The 16,350-nt window shown below is 55.5% G+C and overlaps 1 protein-coding gene across 1 annotated transcript in view; it reads right to left on the reverse strand.

The window, feature by feature from the left end:
* Nucleotides 1-4,272: 4,272 nt before the first annotated feature.
* Nucleotides 4,273-16,350, reverse strand: part of CDC42BPB (CDC42 binding protein kinase beta) — a 102,164-nt gene continuing 90,086 nt past the window's right edge. Inside the window, 8 exon segments of the mRNA XM_060620834.3 lie at nt 4,273-5,600; nt 5,602-5,628; nt 11,889-11,959; nt 12,043-12,148; nt 12,682-12,799; nt 12,898-13,015; nt 13,120-13,204; nt 13,301-13,398. Coding sequence (XP_060476817.1) covers nt 5,376-5,600; nt 5,602-5,628; nt 11,889-11,959; nt 12,043-12,148; nt 12,682-12,799; nt 12,898-13,015; nt 13,120-13,204; nt 13,301-13,398 — 848 coding nt within the window. The 3' untranslated portion in view covers nt 4,273-5,375.

Raw genomic sequence — 16,350 nt, forward strand, 5'->3', positions numbered from 1 at the left:
GAGACCAGGTTCAGAGACGGGACCCTTTCGAGGTTTACTAGAGACCCTCCCCTCCCACTTGAAGGGTGTTAGCACTCCGAGGCGGGGGCTGCTTGCCAGTAGCGGGGTTGAGCACTGAGTGTAGCTCTCGCGTCCGTAAGGGCAGAGAGACCCTCATTCCCAAGGATCTGGAAAGGCTGGTCAGAGGGTGGAAGGCGGCTGGAGCTCTTAAGCGTCCAGCGGTCTTTTTCCAATGGCCTGGCTTTTTACAATATCGGTAAAGATCGGGACGCTTTTAGTTTTGCTTAGGGGCCTCCATTTGTCGGAGTTGAAAGTTATGGACCACACGGTTCTTCCTTTTCGTTGAATCACCCAGGGTGCAGGCGAGCTGGCTGGCTACTTTAACTGGGCCTGCAGTGGACAAGCTTCCCATTCCGTCCCGGCCCTCTTAACTAGAAAGGGAAGATCCCAGCTCGGCCCATTAATGAACACAGAGTTAGAGGCTACCTGGGTGGAACCGACATCCAAGAAGGCCAGGGTTTTCGTTAAAAGCAATCTGTAGTCATAACAGTTAAGAACAGGTTCGTAAGGTGTTCAGCATGCAAGCCTGAATTTCATGCCAACCAACAGGCTTAGGAAAAGCCTTCTGTAATTGTTCTGTGAAATTCTCTACTGCGTGTCTGGGCTTCCTAGTTGTTTCTCTAAATCCTTTTCAGGATTTTCTCACTGGGCCAGTTTCGTCCAACATTGGGCCTGACCCTCGCCAACAAGCATGTCAACCGGTTGACATACATCTGAGAGACTGGGTTGAAAAGACCGAGTAACTACGTTAAATTCCTTGACAAGTCTGTAAGGATCTGCAGAGGGCTTCATTTAAGGTTCAGGTTCTGATAGGTGCAGAGAAGGGAGTGGGGACAGTCTGGGAGAAGAGGTAAGTTCAGAGAGGATTAGAATGGAAGAGGATGGGGTGGTGGAAAGGGAAAGAACTAGGCTGTGGAGGCAGGCATGAGCACAGGAGGGCCCCAGGCACCTGCACACAGGGAAGCCAGGAGAGAGAAACTGAGGCCTCACAAGCCATTCTGTCGTCTTCCAGTTGTCTTTTGCCTTAATTTAGTAATGGTTTTCTCGCAAAGTGGTGATCTTAGAGTCCTGAACATGTTGGGAGACTCCAGGTGCCAATTTAATCTTTATTCATTTTTGAGAGAGAGACAGCACGTGAGCCAGGGAAGAGCAGAGAGAGGGAGACACAGAATCCGAAGCAGGCACCAGGCTCTGAGCTGTCAGCACAGAGCCCGATGCAGGGCTCGAACTCACAAACCATGAGATCATGACCTGAGCCGAAGTCGGACGCTCAACCGACTGAGCCACCCAGGTGCCCCCAGGTGCCAATTAAAAATAAACATCTCATTCACTTTGTTTACATTTATATTATTTTTTTTTAAGTAGGCCTCATGCCTAGCACAGAGCTGAATGTGGGGCTTGAACTCCCCACCCGTAGATCAAGACCTGACCTGAGATCAAGGGTCAGACATTTAACTGAGTCACCCAGGAACCCCTACTTTAAATTTAGAGCCATGGTCTTCTAATTTGATTTTGAGAAAAGTTAACTTTGGGGAGTCCTGAAGTTTCCCTGAATGGCTTATCTTTAGCTAAATTTGCCCATTTGGTTAAAAATGTGCATGAGGAGGGACCATAGTTGTTAAACAAAGCTGGCCAGGGTGCCGGAAGGAGGACCCTCCTGAGAAAACTTAGCAGATTTGGATCTTGTACAGTTAGCTTAAAAGCTCAGAAAAACAAGGGGTGCCTGGGTGGCTCAGTCAGTTGAGCGTCCAGCTTTGGCTCAGGTCATGATCTCTCCGTCTATGGGTTTGAGCCCAGCGTGGGGCTCTGTGCTGACAGCATGGAGCCTGGAGCCTGCTTCAGATCCTGTGTCCACCTCTCTCTCTGCCCCTCCCCCGCTTGTGCTCTGTTTCTCTCTCAAAAATAAACATCAAAAAAAAAAAAAAAAAAAAAAAAAAAAAAAAAAAAACCTTAGAAAAACAAGTATGCATCCCAAGGACAAAGTCTTTTAGACAGATCCTGAGTAAATCTGGAGAGCTCAAAATGCAGACAGTGGAGCTCAGGTGCAGAGGAGACTTACCCCCCGGGGTCGACGAGGAAGCAGCATGCTCACGGAGTCTGTTGCTCGCCGGCCTCAGGGGCTGTTGGGGGTCTTCTCTGGATCCTATATTTGACACCATGTAATTTCGACCTTGCAAATACAACAGCCGGCCATTTTACCAGAAAAACGGGTTTGTTCTGGAATGGCAGAGGAGTTGCACTTCGGGGTGTGCAGGCTGTGGCGAAACCGCGGGCAGGCAAGTCCGGAGACCAAAGGAGAGGAACACGGTAGAGAAAAGGCAGGGGGTTGGGTGCGGCCGGTCTGAGTGGCGGTCCACCGGGGGCAGCGGGCATTGGGGCTGGTGGCGCTTTCTCACTGGCTGGCTGGTACCAGGCCGGAAGGGCTTCCTCCTCCTGCCGGTCCGGTGGGGGGACGGAGGGCCCCCGGGGGGGAACGGTGGGTGCGGTGCCCACCGGCTGGAGGCTCTGTGTGGACCAAGCAGCTCAGGCTCCCACGGCTCGGGCCTGGGCTGAGCACGTGGACGTCCGCCAGACCCGGAGGCTGTCCTGGAGGGACGGGGCGGGTCCGGCCCCTTCGCTGCCCACGGGGCGTCAGGGCGCTGCCCACGGGGGTGTGCGTCGCCGCAAGGCCTGCCCTTCCCGGCGGTGGCTCCGGCCTGGGGAGCGGGTGCCGGGGCGGAGCAGGGCGAGAGAATCCCACGGCTGTGCGTGGAAGTGCACGGACGAGGGCTCGGGGAGCGGTCCGCCAGCCTTCGGTGGGAGCGGCGCGTGGGTCTGGAAGCATCGCCAGCGCCCGGCCCCCGGGCTGCCGCTCCGGGGGCTCCTGTCGGGTGGACGCGTCCGCTGTGTTCCGCGCGGCCGGCATCTCGTCGGCGACGTCCACCGTCGTGTATGGTTGTGCTGTGTCACTCTCGGTGCCGGGCAGCGTTCCGCTGTGCAAGGCCACCATCCTGCTAGTACAGCGACTCTTCTTTGTGAGACCGCGGACGCCCGAGTGCCTGTTGTTCAGTGACAGGCGCTCTGCATGGCTCACTTTAATCCTCGCGTGCAGCAGACCTCAGCCGGGCCGGGATCTCAGGCCCTGCCTGGAGGCCCGGCTCCCTCTGCCCTGCACAGCTCGTTCGTGCTCCTTTCTCCGTTTTCCCAGCTTCTGTGTCTGAAAGGCTCTGCCTGTACCCGGCGTGGTCACTGCTACTCCGATCCCCCTTCAGGGGCAGGTGGGAGGATTGCCATCTGTCCCCTACGTAGGGGGTGGTGGACTCGCCAAGACCAGGGGAACAGATGGGCTGCGGGATGTGCATCACGGAGCAGGGCCCAGGCCGCGCTGGGTGGCACAGAGCTGCCACGGCCCCGCGGATGGTTCCGGAGCACGGCCTGCCCTTCACCGGGCCGGCTGCAGTTCGTACTTTGCTGTACCCTCACTCCTCCCGCTCTGGCAGGGGTGGGCAGGTCACTGCCCTTGTTTTACCAAGAACTTACTGGGGTTCAGGGCAAACAGAACTTGATGTACCACAGGCTACTGCACACCCTTGAGGAAATGAAGCCATCAGGGCAGAGCCCCCAGTGTGGTTGCCCACCCCCTGTCCCAAGTTCTGCTGGCTCCCGGTGACTCTGGCCTGCCCCATCCTGTCCTCTAGGGTTGCTGAGGAACCCGCGTGCTTGTGGGTGGACAGGTCCCCCCTACTGCTCCAGGCAGCCCCCCAGATGGGAGCCTCTCTTGTGTAGCTTCTCTCCTGGGGCCCCTGCTCTGCCTTGCGGGGGTCTCATGGGAGCCTGCTGGCCCTGACCATGACCCTCGAGGGCTCCTCCTCCTCTCAGGTTGAAATTCAAATGGAATTTCTATGGCTGGCTACCTGGAGGCCTAGCAGGGGCACCTACCCAGGTGGCCCCTCTCACCACCCAGGGGCTCAAGCCTGGTCCTACCTACCCTGTCAGGGTGTCGCCCCACAAGGACTCCCGCCAGGGCCCTATGCTGGAAGCCAGTTCCTGCCATGTGGACACAGGAGCCTTCTGCAGGACCCCTCACCCCCACCCCAAGTGAATGACCAAGAACAGCTTCTGCAGGTAAGGGGGGCTCCTTCAACTTTTGGGGAGGGACTTCCCACACAGGGGACCCAGATGCGCACAGGGTGACAAGTCCTCACGCTCAGGCAGACCACTGAGAACTTTAAATTGCTGTCATCTGCTTTATTGACAGGTAAATTGTTCAAAAATGTTCTCACGATTCAATAATTACAAAGACTCAGACTTACATTAAAAAAGTAAAAACCAGAACCCCCAGCAGGTGCCAGCCCCAGCAGAAGGCCCAGGGAGGTGGGCGGGCAGGCAGGTGCTGGGCGTGTGACACGCACAGGCAGGCCGTGGTGCCCACGTCACTCAGTGCCGACTCAAGGTAAGTGCACGTCTTACACAGCATCGCCAAGAACGTCGACCAGCGGGAGAGTGGGAAGAAGCCCGTCCTGGGCCAAAGACCAGCTGTGTCTGCTGGCCAGTTAACCATCAGCCTTTAATGGGACAGGCCACAAACCCGATCACTCAACATGTGAGCAAGGAAGGGTGAGAGTAAATACGCGGGCCGAGCCTATGTGCAGGAGTGTGTCGGGCGAGTCTACATGATGCATACGGGCACTAATCACAGGGCTCCATGCAGGGGCGGGGCGTCGGGGGCGCTGGCCTTCTCGCGCCCAGCAGGCCTCGGCCTGGATGCTGCTCAACGCTCCCCGGTTTTGCGGTGAGGCAGAAGCTGTGGAAGTGAGCTGACTTCACAGTAGTAGATACAGGTGACGCTTGACGGTTGTGACCGGGAATGGACTAACACACAAGGGACCCAGGGCAGGTGTCACTCACCAGGGGCCTGTGTCCATGGCTACGAGGTCGGCGGAAGGTCTGCAGCTGACTGTGATGGCTAAATGAACAAAAAGGCCACCAACTAACCTCCACTTTCCTGTCTTCACAATTCTAGTGACACTGGGAATGACACACAACTTCCTACTATTCTCCTAAGGTCCTAGGAAAGTTTCAGGAAATAGGGAACAGGCTCGTCACTGAGGCTGCGTTCCGAGCTACTTCCTCAGCAGGGCTGCGCTGGGCCCACCGGGTGTCTGCGGGGCCCCGTGCGGCTTCTCAGCTTGTTCTGGGCTGGGTGCTGGTCCTTCATGTGCAAACGGAAGTGTTTCCTCACAGCTGTGCAGATGAGTGGATCCGGTCTACCGCCACAGCCCATGCGGCGTGTAACTGATCATTACTATAATAAAGATTCCTCTTTATCTCCATATCTACAAATTGAGTCTGTGTTTCCTCGGACAACACTGGAGAGTCAGCTCAGTCTTGGCACTGACAGTGGAGACCACCCCCAGCTCCCGGGCCCCACGGTGGTGAGGCGGCAGGCTGGCGGTTTCAGGCGTCGGAGGCCGGCTGCTCCAGGCCTTCCAGGGGGAGCTGGCTCCTGTGCGGGGAGTTGGGGCTTGGGGGGCCACTGGGGTTGGAGCTGTTCGATGGAGTCGAGTGTTTGGTCGAATCCGAGTCGGGCTGTTAACACAAAGGAGGGGGTCGGCATATGAACCAATCACCCTGGGCCTGTGGAGGCTGTGTGCCGCCCAGCCAGATGTGGCCATTTGTGGTGCCAAGACGTGGCAGCTGCTGTCCCCTTTCTTGTTAGGACAACACACCCTCTTTACCAGCGTGTCACACGGTCCTTAAGGTTGCTGGTAAGAGATAACCCCACAAGTAATTCAGTAATTACAGAGGAATGAGCAACTCCACAGTGAAGAAACCAAACGGTCTGAAGTCAGACAAGGCATACTTTCATGATAAACTTTCTCAACACGATAAAGAATGTCCATGAAAAACCCATAGCTCACTTTATACCAAATGGTGCAAGTCAAAAACTTCCCCCACAAGGTGAGGAACAAGCAAGGATGCCTGCATTCACCACTGCCGTTCAACATTGTACTAGAAGTTCTCGCCAGAGCAATTAGGCAGGAAAAAGAAAAAGGCATCCAAGCTGGAAAAGAAGAAGTTAAACCATCTCTGTTCACAGATGGATCTACATACAGAAAATCCCGAAGAACTCACAACTCTCCCACCCAACCCAAACCAATTCAGCAAAGCTGCAGGGTACAAGATCAACACACAAAAAATCAGTTGTGTTTCTATACACCCGCAATGAGGAATGTGAAAAGGAAATTAAGAAAACCATTATATTCAAAATAGCATCCAAAGCAATAACACCTAACTACGAATAAACTTAAAGAGGTGAAAGATTTCTACACTGAAACTGTTGGCTACAAAATATTCCCAAAAATTAAAAGATGACCTCAATAAATGGAACAACATCCCATGTTCATGGACAGGAAGACTGAACATCATTAAGATGGCAATACTCCCCCATAGTGATCCACAGATTCAGGGCAATCCCTGCTGAAATTCCAATGGCGCTCTCTCCTTTTTTCCAGAAATGGAAAAGCCAGTCCTCAAATTCATACGGAATTGCAAGGGGCCCAGAGTAGTCAATACTAAGGAAAAAATGGGAGGAATCACACTTCCCAAACTTCTTCAAAATGTAATACAACAGTAATGCACTGTGGTGTGTATTAGCACAGAGAACAGTGGAATAGAACTGAGAGTCTAGAAATAAATCTATCCAGCCATGGCAAACCGGTTTTTGACCAGGGTGCCAAGACCATTCAATGAGGGAAAGAAAAGTCTCTACAACAAATAGTGCTAGATATTCACATATGAAAGGATGAAGCTGGACCCCCTACCTCCAACATACAGAAAATTAATTCAAAATAGATCAATGACCTAAATACAAAAGCTCAAACCATAAAACTCTTAGAAGAAAACACTATTAAATCTTCAAGACTTTGGATTCAGCAATGAATTCTTAGGACCTCAAAAGCACAACCAGCAAAAGAAAACAAAAAATTGGGTATCACCAAAATTAGAAGTATCAAAGGACATCATCAAGAATGTGAAAACACAACCCACAGAACGGAAGAAAGTATTTAAAAATCATATAAGGGTCTAGTATCCAGATTACATGAAGAATTCTTCAACCCCACAGTGAAAAGCCAACTCAATTTTTAAAAATGGGCAAAAGATTTGAACAGACCTTCCTCCAAAGGTATAGAAGTAGCCAACAAGTACACAAAAAAGATGCTGACATCACTACTCATTAGGGAAATGCAAATTAAAACCACAATGAGGTAAAGTAACTTCACACCCACTAGGATGGCTTTTAAAAAAAACAAAACGAAACCAGGAAAGTAGCGACAAGGATGTGGAGAAATCTTAACTTTCATACGCTGCTGGTGGGAGTGTGAAATGGCATACAGTTGCTGTGGAAAACAATTTGATGGTTCCTCAAAAAGCTAAACATTTTCCACTGCTAGGCAGGCACTTGCACGAATCCGTGTACACACACGTTCATATCTGCAGTATTTTTTTTTTTAATTTTTAATGTTTATTTTTGAAAGAGAGCATGAGTGGGGGAGGGGCAGAGAAAGGGAGATAGAATCCAAAGCGGGCTCCAGGCTCCGAGCTGTCAGCACAGAGCCCGACACAGGGCTTGAACTCACGGACCCCGAGATCATGACCTGAGCGGAAGTCAGACGCTCAACCGACTGAGCTACCCAGGCGCCCCTATTCTTAACAGCCGTAAGGTGAACACAGCCCAGATACCCATCAGTGGACCAAGGAGTACACGAAACACGGTACAGCTGTACGATGGAGTATCTGGCAACAAAAAGGAACAACCCGCGGACACCTGCTACAACGAATCTCGAAGACCTCTTGCTCCGTGAAATAAGCCAGACGTGAAAGGCCATGTAGTACACGATTCTGTTCATATGAAATGTCCACAACAGGTGACTCCACAGGGACAGAACAAAGATTCGTGGCTGCCACAGGCTGGGGGAAGGGTGGGACGGGGAGAGGCTGCTTAGTCGGGGGTCGGGGGGGAAGGGGTTGGGGCGATGGAAATGTTTTGACCCTTGATTTTAGCTCGTGGTTGCACGACTCTGGACATGCCTTAACCACCGAGTCGTTCACTTTCAAATGGCTGCTTCGTGTCACGTGAACGTCACTTGCAATGATGTCAAAGAGAAACAAACGAGGTCAGTGCAGGACAAACAGGGGCTCCGTGCCTCAGGACGGGACACGTCGAGGACACCATGTCCTCCGCGTGGTATTCCAGCCTGGGACATACAACTGGAATCTCAGGAAACGAGGGACGCACCCGAACCGAGGAGCGCTCCAGAAAGTAAGGGGCGTGTTCTCCGCAAAATGTTACGGCAAAGACTGAAGCTGTGCTCCGGGGCGGGGGGTGGCTGAAGATCTGAGGCAGCTGAATGTCTCGTGTGACCGGAGACAGGGTCCGTACCAGGAAACGGTGCTTGTGGACACTGTGGCCCAGGCAGACCACGGCCGGCACCGTGGTTACACAAGGGAAGGACTCCCGGTCCTCGGGGAGGGGCGTGGTCTGTCCCACCTCTGGATACAGTTCAGGAAGTGGCGGGCACGCGTGCTTACACGCACTTATTTGCTGGTCCCCGGGAGATCTGGGTGGCAGGGAGAGAATTATGGGGACTTTCCACTGTTACCCAACTCAAAACGTCAGAGAAGCCTTGACTGAGGGACATTCTGCAACAGGACCGTACTGATAACAAATCAATGCCATGAAAGACAAAAAAAAAAAGGCCAGACCCAGATTACAGACGGGACTACATGTGCAATGTGTAGTCCTTCACTGGGGCCTGGGTCTCAGCAAGCTGTAGGGGCCGTCACTACGCCGGGAGGGCGCAGAGGGGCGATTTGAGCCCCGCGCAGAACTGGACCAGGGCTGTCGTGATGTTCCAACTTACTTTCTGCTGGGTCGGCCCCAAAACATCAAACAGGGAAAAGCGGACTACGTAAAGGTCTACTATTCTTGCAACGTTTCTGGAGGTTTGAAATTTTTCAACATAGACAGTTTAGGGGAAAAAAGGAAAATAAGAGGAAAAAAACAAGACCTACCTCCAGAGCCATTAATCGTGGGCAATTTCAAGGGAGTTCTATGAAACCTTCCGGGAAAGAAATTCCATATATTATGGCAACTGAGAGTTACGGGCTTCCTCGGTGTTGAGGCCAGCACAGCTCTGAAACAAAGCTGGCCAAGCACACACACACGCAACATGAGAACCACAGGTCAACTTTACCGATAGGCATAGTCAACCAAACGATCAGACTGAATCTGTTAGCGTACAAAATAAGAACAACACATCGTGACCAAGGAGGATTTAGCCTCAGAACACAAGGACGTCTGTTCTGACGTTAACAGGCTGGGGAGAGAATCACGAAGGTGGTCACTTTGGAAAACTCTGATAGAAGCATCTCGATTAATATCCATCATCCCTTCCTTATTGAAAAAACAAACTCTTCCGAAGCTAGGAGGAGAAAACCACTTCTTTAGCCAAGTGAAAGATGCCCCCCACAAAGGACGGGTGGGGGCGGGGGCGGGGGAGGGTGAAGTCTTAGTGAGACGCGGGCAGGGGCACAGAGCCAGTGGTGTAGGAATCCAAACCTAGGCGCTCAGGAGCCCCGGCCAGTGCACGGAGAGAGGCAGCGCCCACCTCTTCGCTCCCACCATCTGCCCTGCCCAGGGCCAGAGAGCCAAAATTCCAAGGCCACAGACCAAACACAAGTGCCAATGAGAATGGAGCAAGGTGACTGGACACTGAACATTCCAAAGATGCCAGAAGTAACCACCAACTCCGTAATGGAAGATTACAGTCCATTCACAATGGCAACCAAACCTTCAAATTCTTTAAAAAAAAAATTTTTTTTAATGTTTGTTTATTTTTGAGACAGAGACAGAGCATGAACGGGGGAGGGGCAGAGAGAGAGGGAGACACAGAATCGGAAGCAGGCTCCAGGCTCCGAGCCATCAGCCCAGAGCCCGACGCGGGGCTCGAACTCACGGACCGCGGAATCGTGACCTGAGCTGAAGTCGGACGCTTAACCGACTGAGCCACCCAGGCGCCCCCAAACCTTCAAATTCTTAAGAGTAAACTTACTAACCACAAACCTGCATGGCCTGTAAGAGGGGAACCATTAATTGGAGAGACGCTCAACGTTCCCACACAGGAAAGGTCAAGATGGAGGGCATCCCCCAGATTAATCTATGAATTCACAACGTAAACCCAATGAAAAGCTCAACGCAAGTTTTACTTTTTTACCGTGGAGGCAACAGGCTGGTTCTAAAACTTCTTTGGAGTGGGGCGCCCGGCTGGCTCAGTCAGAAGAGCGGGCGACTCTTGATCCCAGGGTCGTGGGTTCAGGCCTCGCGTTGGGTGCAGAGATTATGTAAGTAAATAAATTAAAAGAATATATTTGGAGAAAAAAACAGCTAAGAAATTGTTCTAACGGGGGAACAAAGAGATTTGCTCTGCCCAGTCTCCTGTTACAGGTGGTGCTGACAGAGGAAGAGATTCCAGTGGGTGCACTGGGGGACGGCCTGCCCATTAATAGAAACGTGTAAACAAAGGAACTTGACGATAATAAAGACATTTCGAGTTGGAGGGAAATCGGTGGCACGGGGCCAGCATGCCATCCACTTTCGAAAGGAACTCAGGCCCTTGCCTACACGTGCGCGCAGCCATCGCACACACTCCCTCTCTCAGACGTTGTCGTGACGGCACGACAGCAGAGACCCCCTGCCAGACTCCTGCAGGCACCACGAGAGAACGTTTATCCTAGGTGAGGCAGACTGGACTGCACGAGAATTCATCCGTGTTAAGACAGAACACCCTTAGAATCGAGGCACAATCGAAGGATTAGTGACACCGGCCAGAGTACTTGCAACAGGGAATATGGACAATGAGTGAAGAGCTTCTGGAAATCAGGACGAGGGGTGAAGGTGTGCAGGCGAGCCCCGGAGGAAGAAATGGCTAACGCACGTGTGGAAAGCCGTGACCTCAGTGAGAATGAGAAACGTGTGAATGGAGACCTGCCGTCTTTGCCTGATCAGTGTGGCAGCCAGTGTGAGCACGCCCAGCCCCGGGGCCGTGTTTTTGGACAGCGACAGGGCAGGCTGTCCGGCTCCTGGCCTCCTACGGACAAGCTCCTGAGGGCAGAGAGACCGGCGACAGCCCCACGGCCCTCACTGCCATCTCCCACGGGAGCACCCTGGTGTGCACGCTCTGATCCCGAGTGGCCCTCAGAGGGGCAGGACAGAGAGAAGACCGACGTGGAAGACGCAGAAGGCCACCTGTGCAGCTACCAGTATGCTACGTCCCAGTAAGACGACACAGAGAGGTCTAGAAGGAAGAAATTGGATGGACTTCTTACGGGAAGGCGTTCGTCTCTCGGTCACACGGCAGGGAGGTGCCGACTCGTCAGTGCCCAGGAGCCCACTGCCCCGCCACCCCATGCCCGGGACAGCCACCAGTGCCTGGCTCCCGAGGCCTTGGTCTGACGGAGGAACGTGCCGCTCAGGCCACTACCCGGAGAGGGGAACCTCCATCTTTCTCCCGACGGGCTCAGGGTCCCGGAGCCGGTGCCGTCCTGCCCCCCCCTCCTCAGCACAGCCCCTGAGAAGTCGTGGGTGGGGAGCCCCCGAGGGGGTGACGAGCGCTCAGGCCGGCCTGTCACCAGGCTGCTCCTCCTCCTGCGCTCCCGCCCCGCTTCCCGAGCCCGCTGGGCCCCTGTGGCTGGGCCGGGTGGGGCAAAGCCTCCGTCACCACTGATTTGCCTCCACGTGCGGAGATGCAGACACTGGGGGGGCGTCCCTGTAACGAGGCGAGTCTTACCTCTTTGTCAAAGTCCTGGTCGGGGTCGGACATACTCCTAAGGGGCACAGCCACTCCGGGCTCCGACCCACCTACGGAACGAGGACAGCCGTCATCTGGACTGAAAGCCTGGAGCTCCCCCACGCAGGCCCCCGCCCTTGGGCACCTCTGGTACCTGACGAGGGCCACGAGATGTAGGGCTTGTTCCTCGGGGGAGGCTGCCGGGACAGGCCGGGGGGAGCAGGGCCGGGCCTTTCCTCCTGGGAGGGGGGCACGGCGCTCTGGGTGGAGAGAACAGCAGTGAGCACGCTCGGGGCGCCCTCGCCAGGGTGCAGGCAGACCGCCGGGGCGGAACCGCGGCCCGGCAGGTATGCCGGCCACAGAGCGTCCCGGGGACCCCGTGAGCAAAACGGACGGTGGCTCTGGGCCAATGCCGAGCTAAGAAGTGGGAATAGCTATTTTAGGCTGAGCCCAACCCCGTTTTGTGGTTTTAAATGAAAAACTATGCTACCTGCTCCTATCGAGACGTTCTTGAGAAATCATTTTTGACAGCTAGTTTCTCACGAAACGCTAGCAGCCCGAACCCGTGACAGACACCAAACGCGTGTAAACGCGTCAGCGTTCACACACACGCACGCACACACACACACGCACACACACGCAGCCCCTGGGGCGGCTGCAGGGCCAGCTGAGGGTGGGAACAGACCCATGTGCCAGGTGCCCCGGGTCTGCCGGGCACCAGGGCCGGGGCCGGTGACACAGGCAGGCGCGGATGTGGCTCCCACGCCCGGCCCGCCCCGGCCCGCGAGCTCACCAGAGGCAAGTCCATGAGCACCTGCATCCCGTCGCCCGGGCCCATGTGGGCCACGTGGTTGAAGTTGGTCGGGTTGGAGATCATTTTGGACCTCAATTCTGGGTCTCTGAGCATCTCTCTGGGGAAAGAAAGTGTTTCTGGGGCTCAAAGACGTCGAAGTCCTCCTGGCTCCCCTCCTCCCGCCTCGGCGAGGCCGGGCCACGACCCAGCTCTTACCGCCGCTGCTGCAGCCGCTCCTCCTCCGGCACCTTGAACACAAACCGCCTCTTGCTCCTGGTCCGCAGCATCTGCTTCTTGCTGCCGTCGGACGTGTCGGGCACGTTGAGGACCGTTCCTGCGGGAACGCGGAACGCCGCCGCCGGTCACGCGTGGCCCTCGTGCTGCTGACCCGCGGGGCCCCTCCTTCCCTCCGCGCGACACCTGCCGCGGGCGTCTTACCCGAGTTCTCGCTCTTGAAGTAGATCAAGCGGGGGGGCTCGCAGCTGAGCAGATTGAGGGTGCCCTCGGAGTTGAGCGGCCTTATCTGCGTCGGAAAGCAGAGAGGGGCGGTAGCCGCGGGCGCCGCACACGCCCGGGGGACGCCGGCCCCGCCCCACCCCGCCCCGCCCCGCCGCCTTACCCTGCGCAGGCCGATGGTCTGCACCCACTCCATGGTGCGCACGTCGAACACGTCCACGCCGTACTCGCTGTACACCGTGACGTGGGAGGGGCTGCAACCTAGCGCAGACGAGCGGGGCGGCGTGAGCGGGCGTGGGCCCCCGCGCCCTCCGCCGCCCCCCACGGGCAGCGGCCGGGCCCCGACCCCCGCGACCTTCGGGGAGCGCCGGGGAGCCCCCGCCGCCCTCAGCGGCCGGTTGAGCTTAGGAGCGTTCCCGGTCCCGCTCTAGAACCCTCCTTCCCTTCGGACTCGCACGAACTCAACCGGATGTTTCAACGCTCTACCGTCACGTGTGTAACCGCACAGCTTTTTACCGCAGCACAGAGGCTGGAGGGGATCTGTTCACAAAGCTGGCTTTCGTACTTAGCTTTCTATACGATTATTGCAAACACAGGGACTTCAGGCCCAACGCGGCTGCTATTTAGGGAGGGGCGGAGCGCTCTCTTTTCTGAGGCAAGTTAAGAGGCACCGAGGAGTCCGGTTTCCGAGTAAGCGTTTAAGGTCTCCAAACAGAAGCGCTTCGCTCCGGGGCGACAGTCCCGCGCCCCCACGCACCCGGCTGACCCACCGGTCCTTCCGGGAAGGTCTGCACACGCCTGGCCGTGAGGACCCGCCTGCCGTGAACCCCGGAGGGAGCTCTTTCCCTAAGGGACAGGGACGCCCCGGGGGTCGTCCTGGTGACGGCAAGCCCGCCTAGGGCACCGAACATCACACACCGGTAAGCGTTGGCCCACCTGGCGTTCGAAGCTGAGGGGACATTCCCCACATTTAGAACTGTCGCAGAGAGAGGGAGCCGCGGCCCGGCTGCCAGGGACGGCGGGGCAGGCGGGAGGTACCCTTTGGTCACTCTGCCTCCCCCGAGTCCCCAGTGCCACCCTGCAGAAATGCACTGTTCCCGGTCCCTCTGCCTTCCGGGGTCGAGTCGAACTCCCTCCTGTCACCCGACACCTGCCGGAGATGAATTTTTAAAAGAGCTCTGCGGTGTGGCTGCCAATTCCCAACGGGCTACGTGGTCGGCCCTTCTCTTTCGAATGCAAAAAGGAAACCACGAACAGGGTTTAGGAAGCAGGCAAGACGCTGGGACTCGCCGCCAGACCGTCTCAGAGGTGACAGGTCAGCAAACTTTGAGGTAACGTTCAGAGGACCACTCTCCACCCGCAGGCATCTGGGGCAGCTCCTCTTACGGGGGAATATGTGGGGCTTCGTTTGCAAGGAGCCAGGAAGAGACCTGTGTGTGTGAGCTCTAGTGATAGACTGAAGTGTCCAGTCTCAAGAGAAATTTAAATTAAAAAGTCAACACCAGGGGCGCCTGGGTGGCTCGGCTGGTTGAGCGTCCGACTCTTCATTTCGGCTCAGGTCACGATCCCACGGTTCGTGGGTTCGAGCCCTGAGTCGACAGCACAGAGCCTGCTTGGGATTCTCTCTCTCTGCCCCTTCCATGCTCGTACTCCCCTTCACCCTCAAGATAAATCAATAAACTTTAAAAAAAGAAAGTCAACAGGAGGGGCATGGGCCTCGGAGACTGACCGGCCTCCATTTGAGCCCGGTTCTGCTCTGTGCCCTATGCAAGCTACCTCTCCTCTGTGGCCCTCAGTGTCCTCCTTGGCAAGATGGGACAGACTGTGTCCTCCCTACATGACAAGGGACAGGTGAGAACACACAAGAACGCTCAGCTCAGGGCCTGGAACATAGAGGCAAGAGAGTTAATACCTCTCCAGCCTGCACGTCACATACTTATTTTTGGTCAACTCTAAAACTGATTTGGTGTCTATAATGTGCACGTGGGACAAAAAGGCCACAAAGGTGGAGTAAGACCTGGAAAGGGAAGAACAGGGACACCAGGTGTCCATGCCAGTCACACAGCCAGGACTCCAAACTCACCACGCTCAGTGACCTTTCTACAATAAACTGTTCAAAAACTTAGGATTCTAGGGGCGCCTGGTTGAGTGTCCGACTTTGGCTCAGGTCATGATCTCAGTTTGTGAGTTCGAGCCCCACGTTGGGCTCTGTGTTGACAGCTCAGAGCCTGGAGCCTGCTTTGGATTCTGTGTCTCCCTCTCTGCCTCTCCCCTGCTTGCAGTCTGCCTCTCTCACTCTCAAAAATAAACAAACATTAGAAAAAAAAAAAAAAAACCCAAAACCAACCTTAGGATTCTAAAGGAAAAGACTCTGATTGGCAGGGATCCTACGTGGCTCTGGGGCCATTCCTATGCAGTCTCCCACGAGGAGGACGGGAGGGAGCAAGGAAGGGACCGGAGAAGTGTCATGGCAACAGGCCTTGCCTCCTTCCCTGCTGGCCCTGGGCTGCCAGCACCTGCCTGCCTATCTGCTGCACTGGCGCCCTTGGCTGAGGGCTAAGCAAGTCAGGAATCAGCCAGCGAGGCGGGAGAGCCAAAGGCTGGCACATCGATTGCCCCAAGGGCCGGACATCCTGGTTTCAGCACCCTTGGGTACACTGCCAGCTTGGCACGGCCATCAACCAGCCACCAAAAAAGGCTGTCCTTTTAGATAATTAAGAAGACCTGTGACCCCACCCCACCCCCACCAGCCCCAAATCAACGTGCACCCTGTGTCTAGTCTAATTACTCCCTGCTCTCTGTGCGACCCGCTGCTTGGACGACCCGGGTGACCAGGATACACGGAACAGGTGGGATCTGAGGCTGAGAGTCCAGCCTGAGCGATCAGACAGCGGGTGGGCGGGGTGTGGCCCTGTGGAACCCACTCCAGGTCCTTGCTCACCAGGCTCAGGCCTCAATGACTCGTGTCCAGGGACTGCGTTCCACAGAAAGCCACTGCAACTGAGCAAACACAGGAATGCAGCTCCTAGCACTTCCGGAAAACGTCCCTCCGGGAGCTTTACCGGACACTGGAGCTCAACTTTTTCTGGCTGCCAGAAACCTGTAACTTGTTTTTATTACCGTGTGAGCTTATAAACCATCCCCGTTGGGGTTCTCTGGCTGTGGGGCTCCCGCAAGGCCCCGGCGCTCGGGGACAGAAAGGGGCCGTGGGCT

The sequence above is a fragment of the Panthera onca genome, chromosome B3 (genome assembly GCF_046562875.1).
Source record: "Panthera onca isolate mPanOnc1 chromosome B3, mPanOnc1 haplotype 2, whole genome shotgun sequence".
NCBI lineage: Eukaryota > Metazoa > Chordata > Mammalia > Carnivora > Felidae > Panthera > Panthera onca.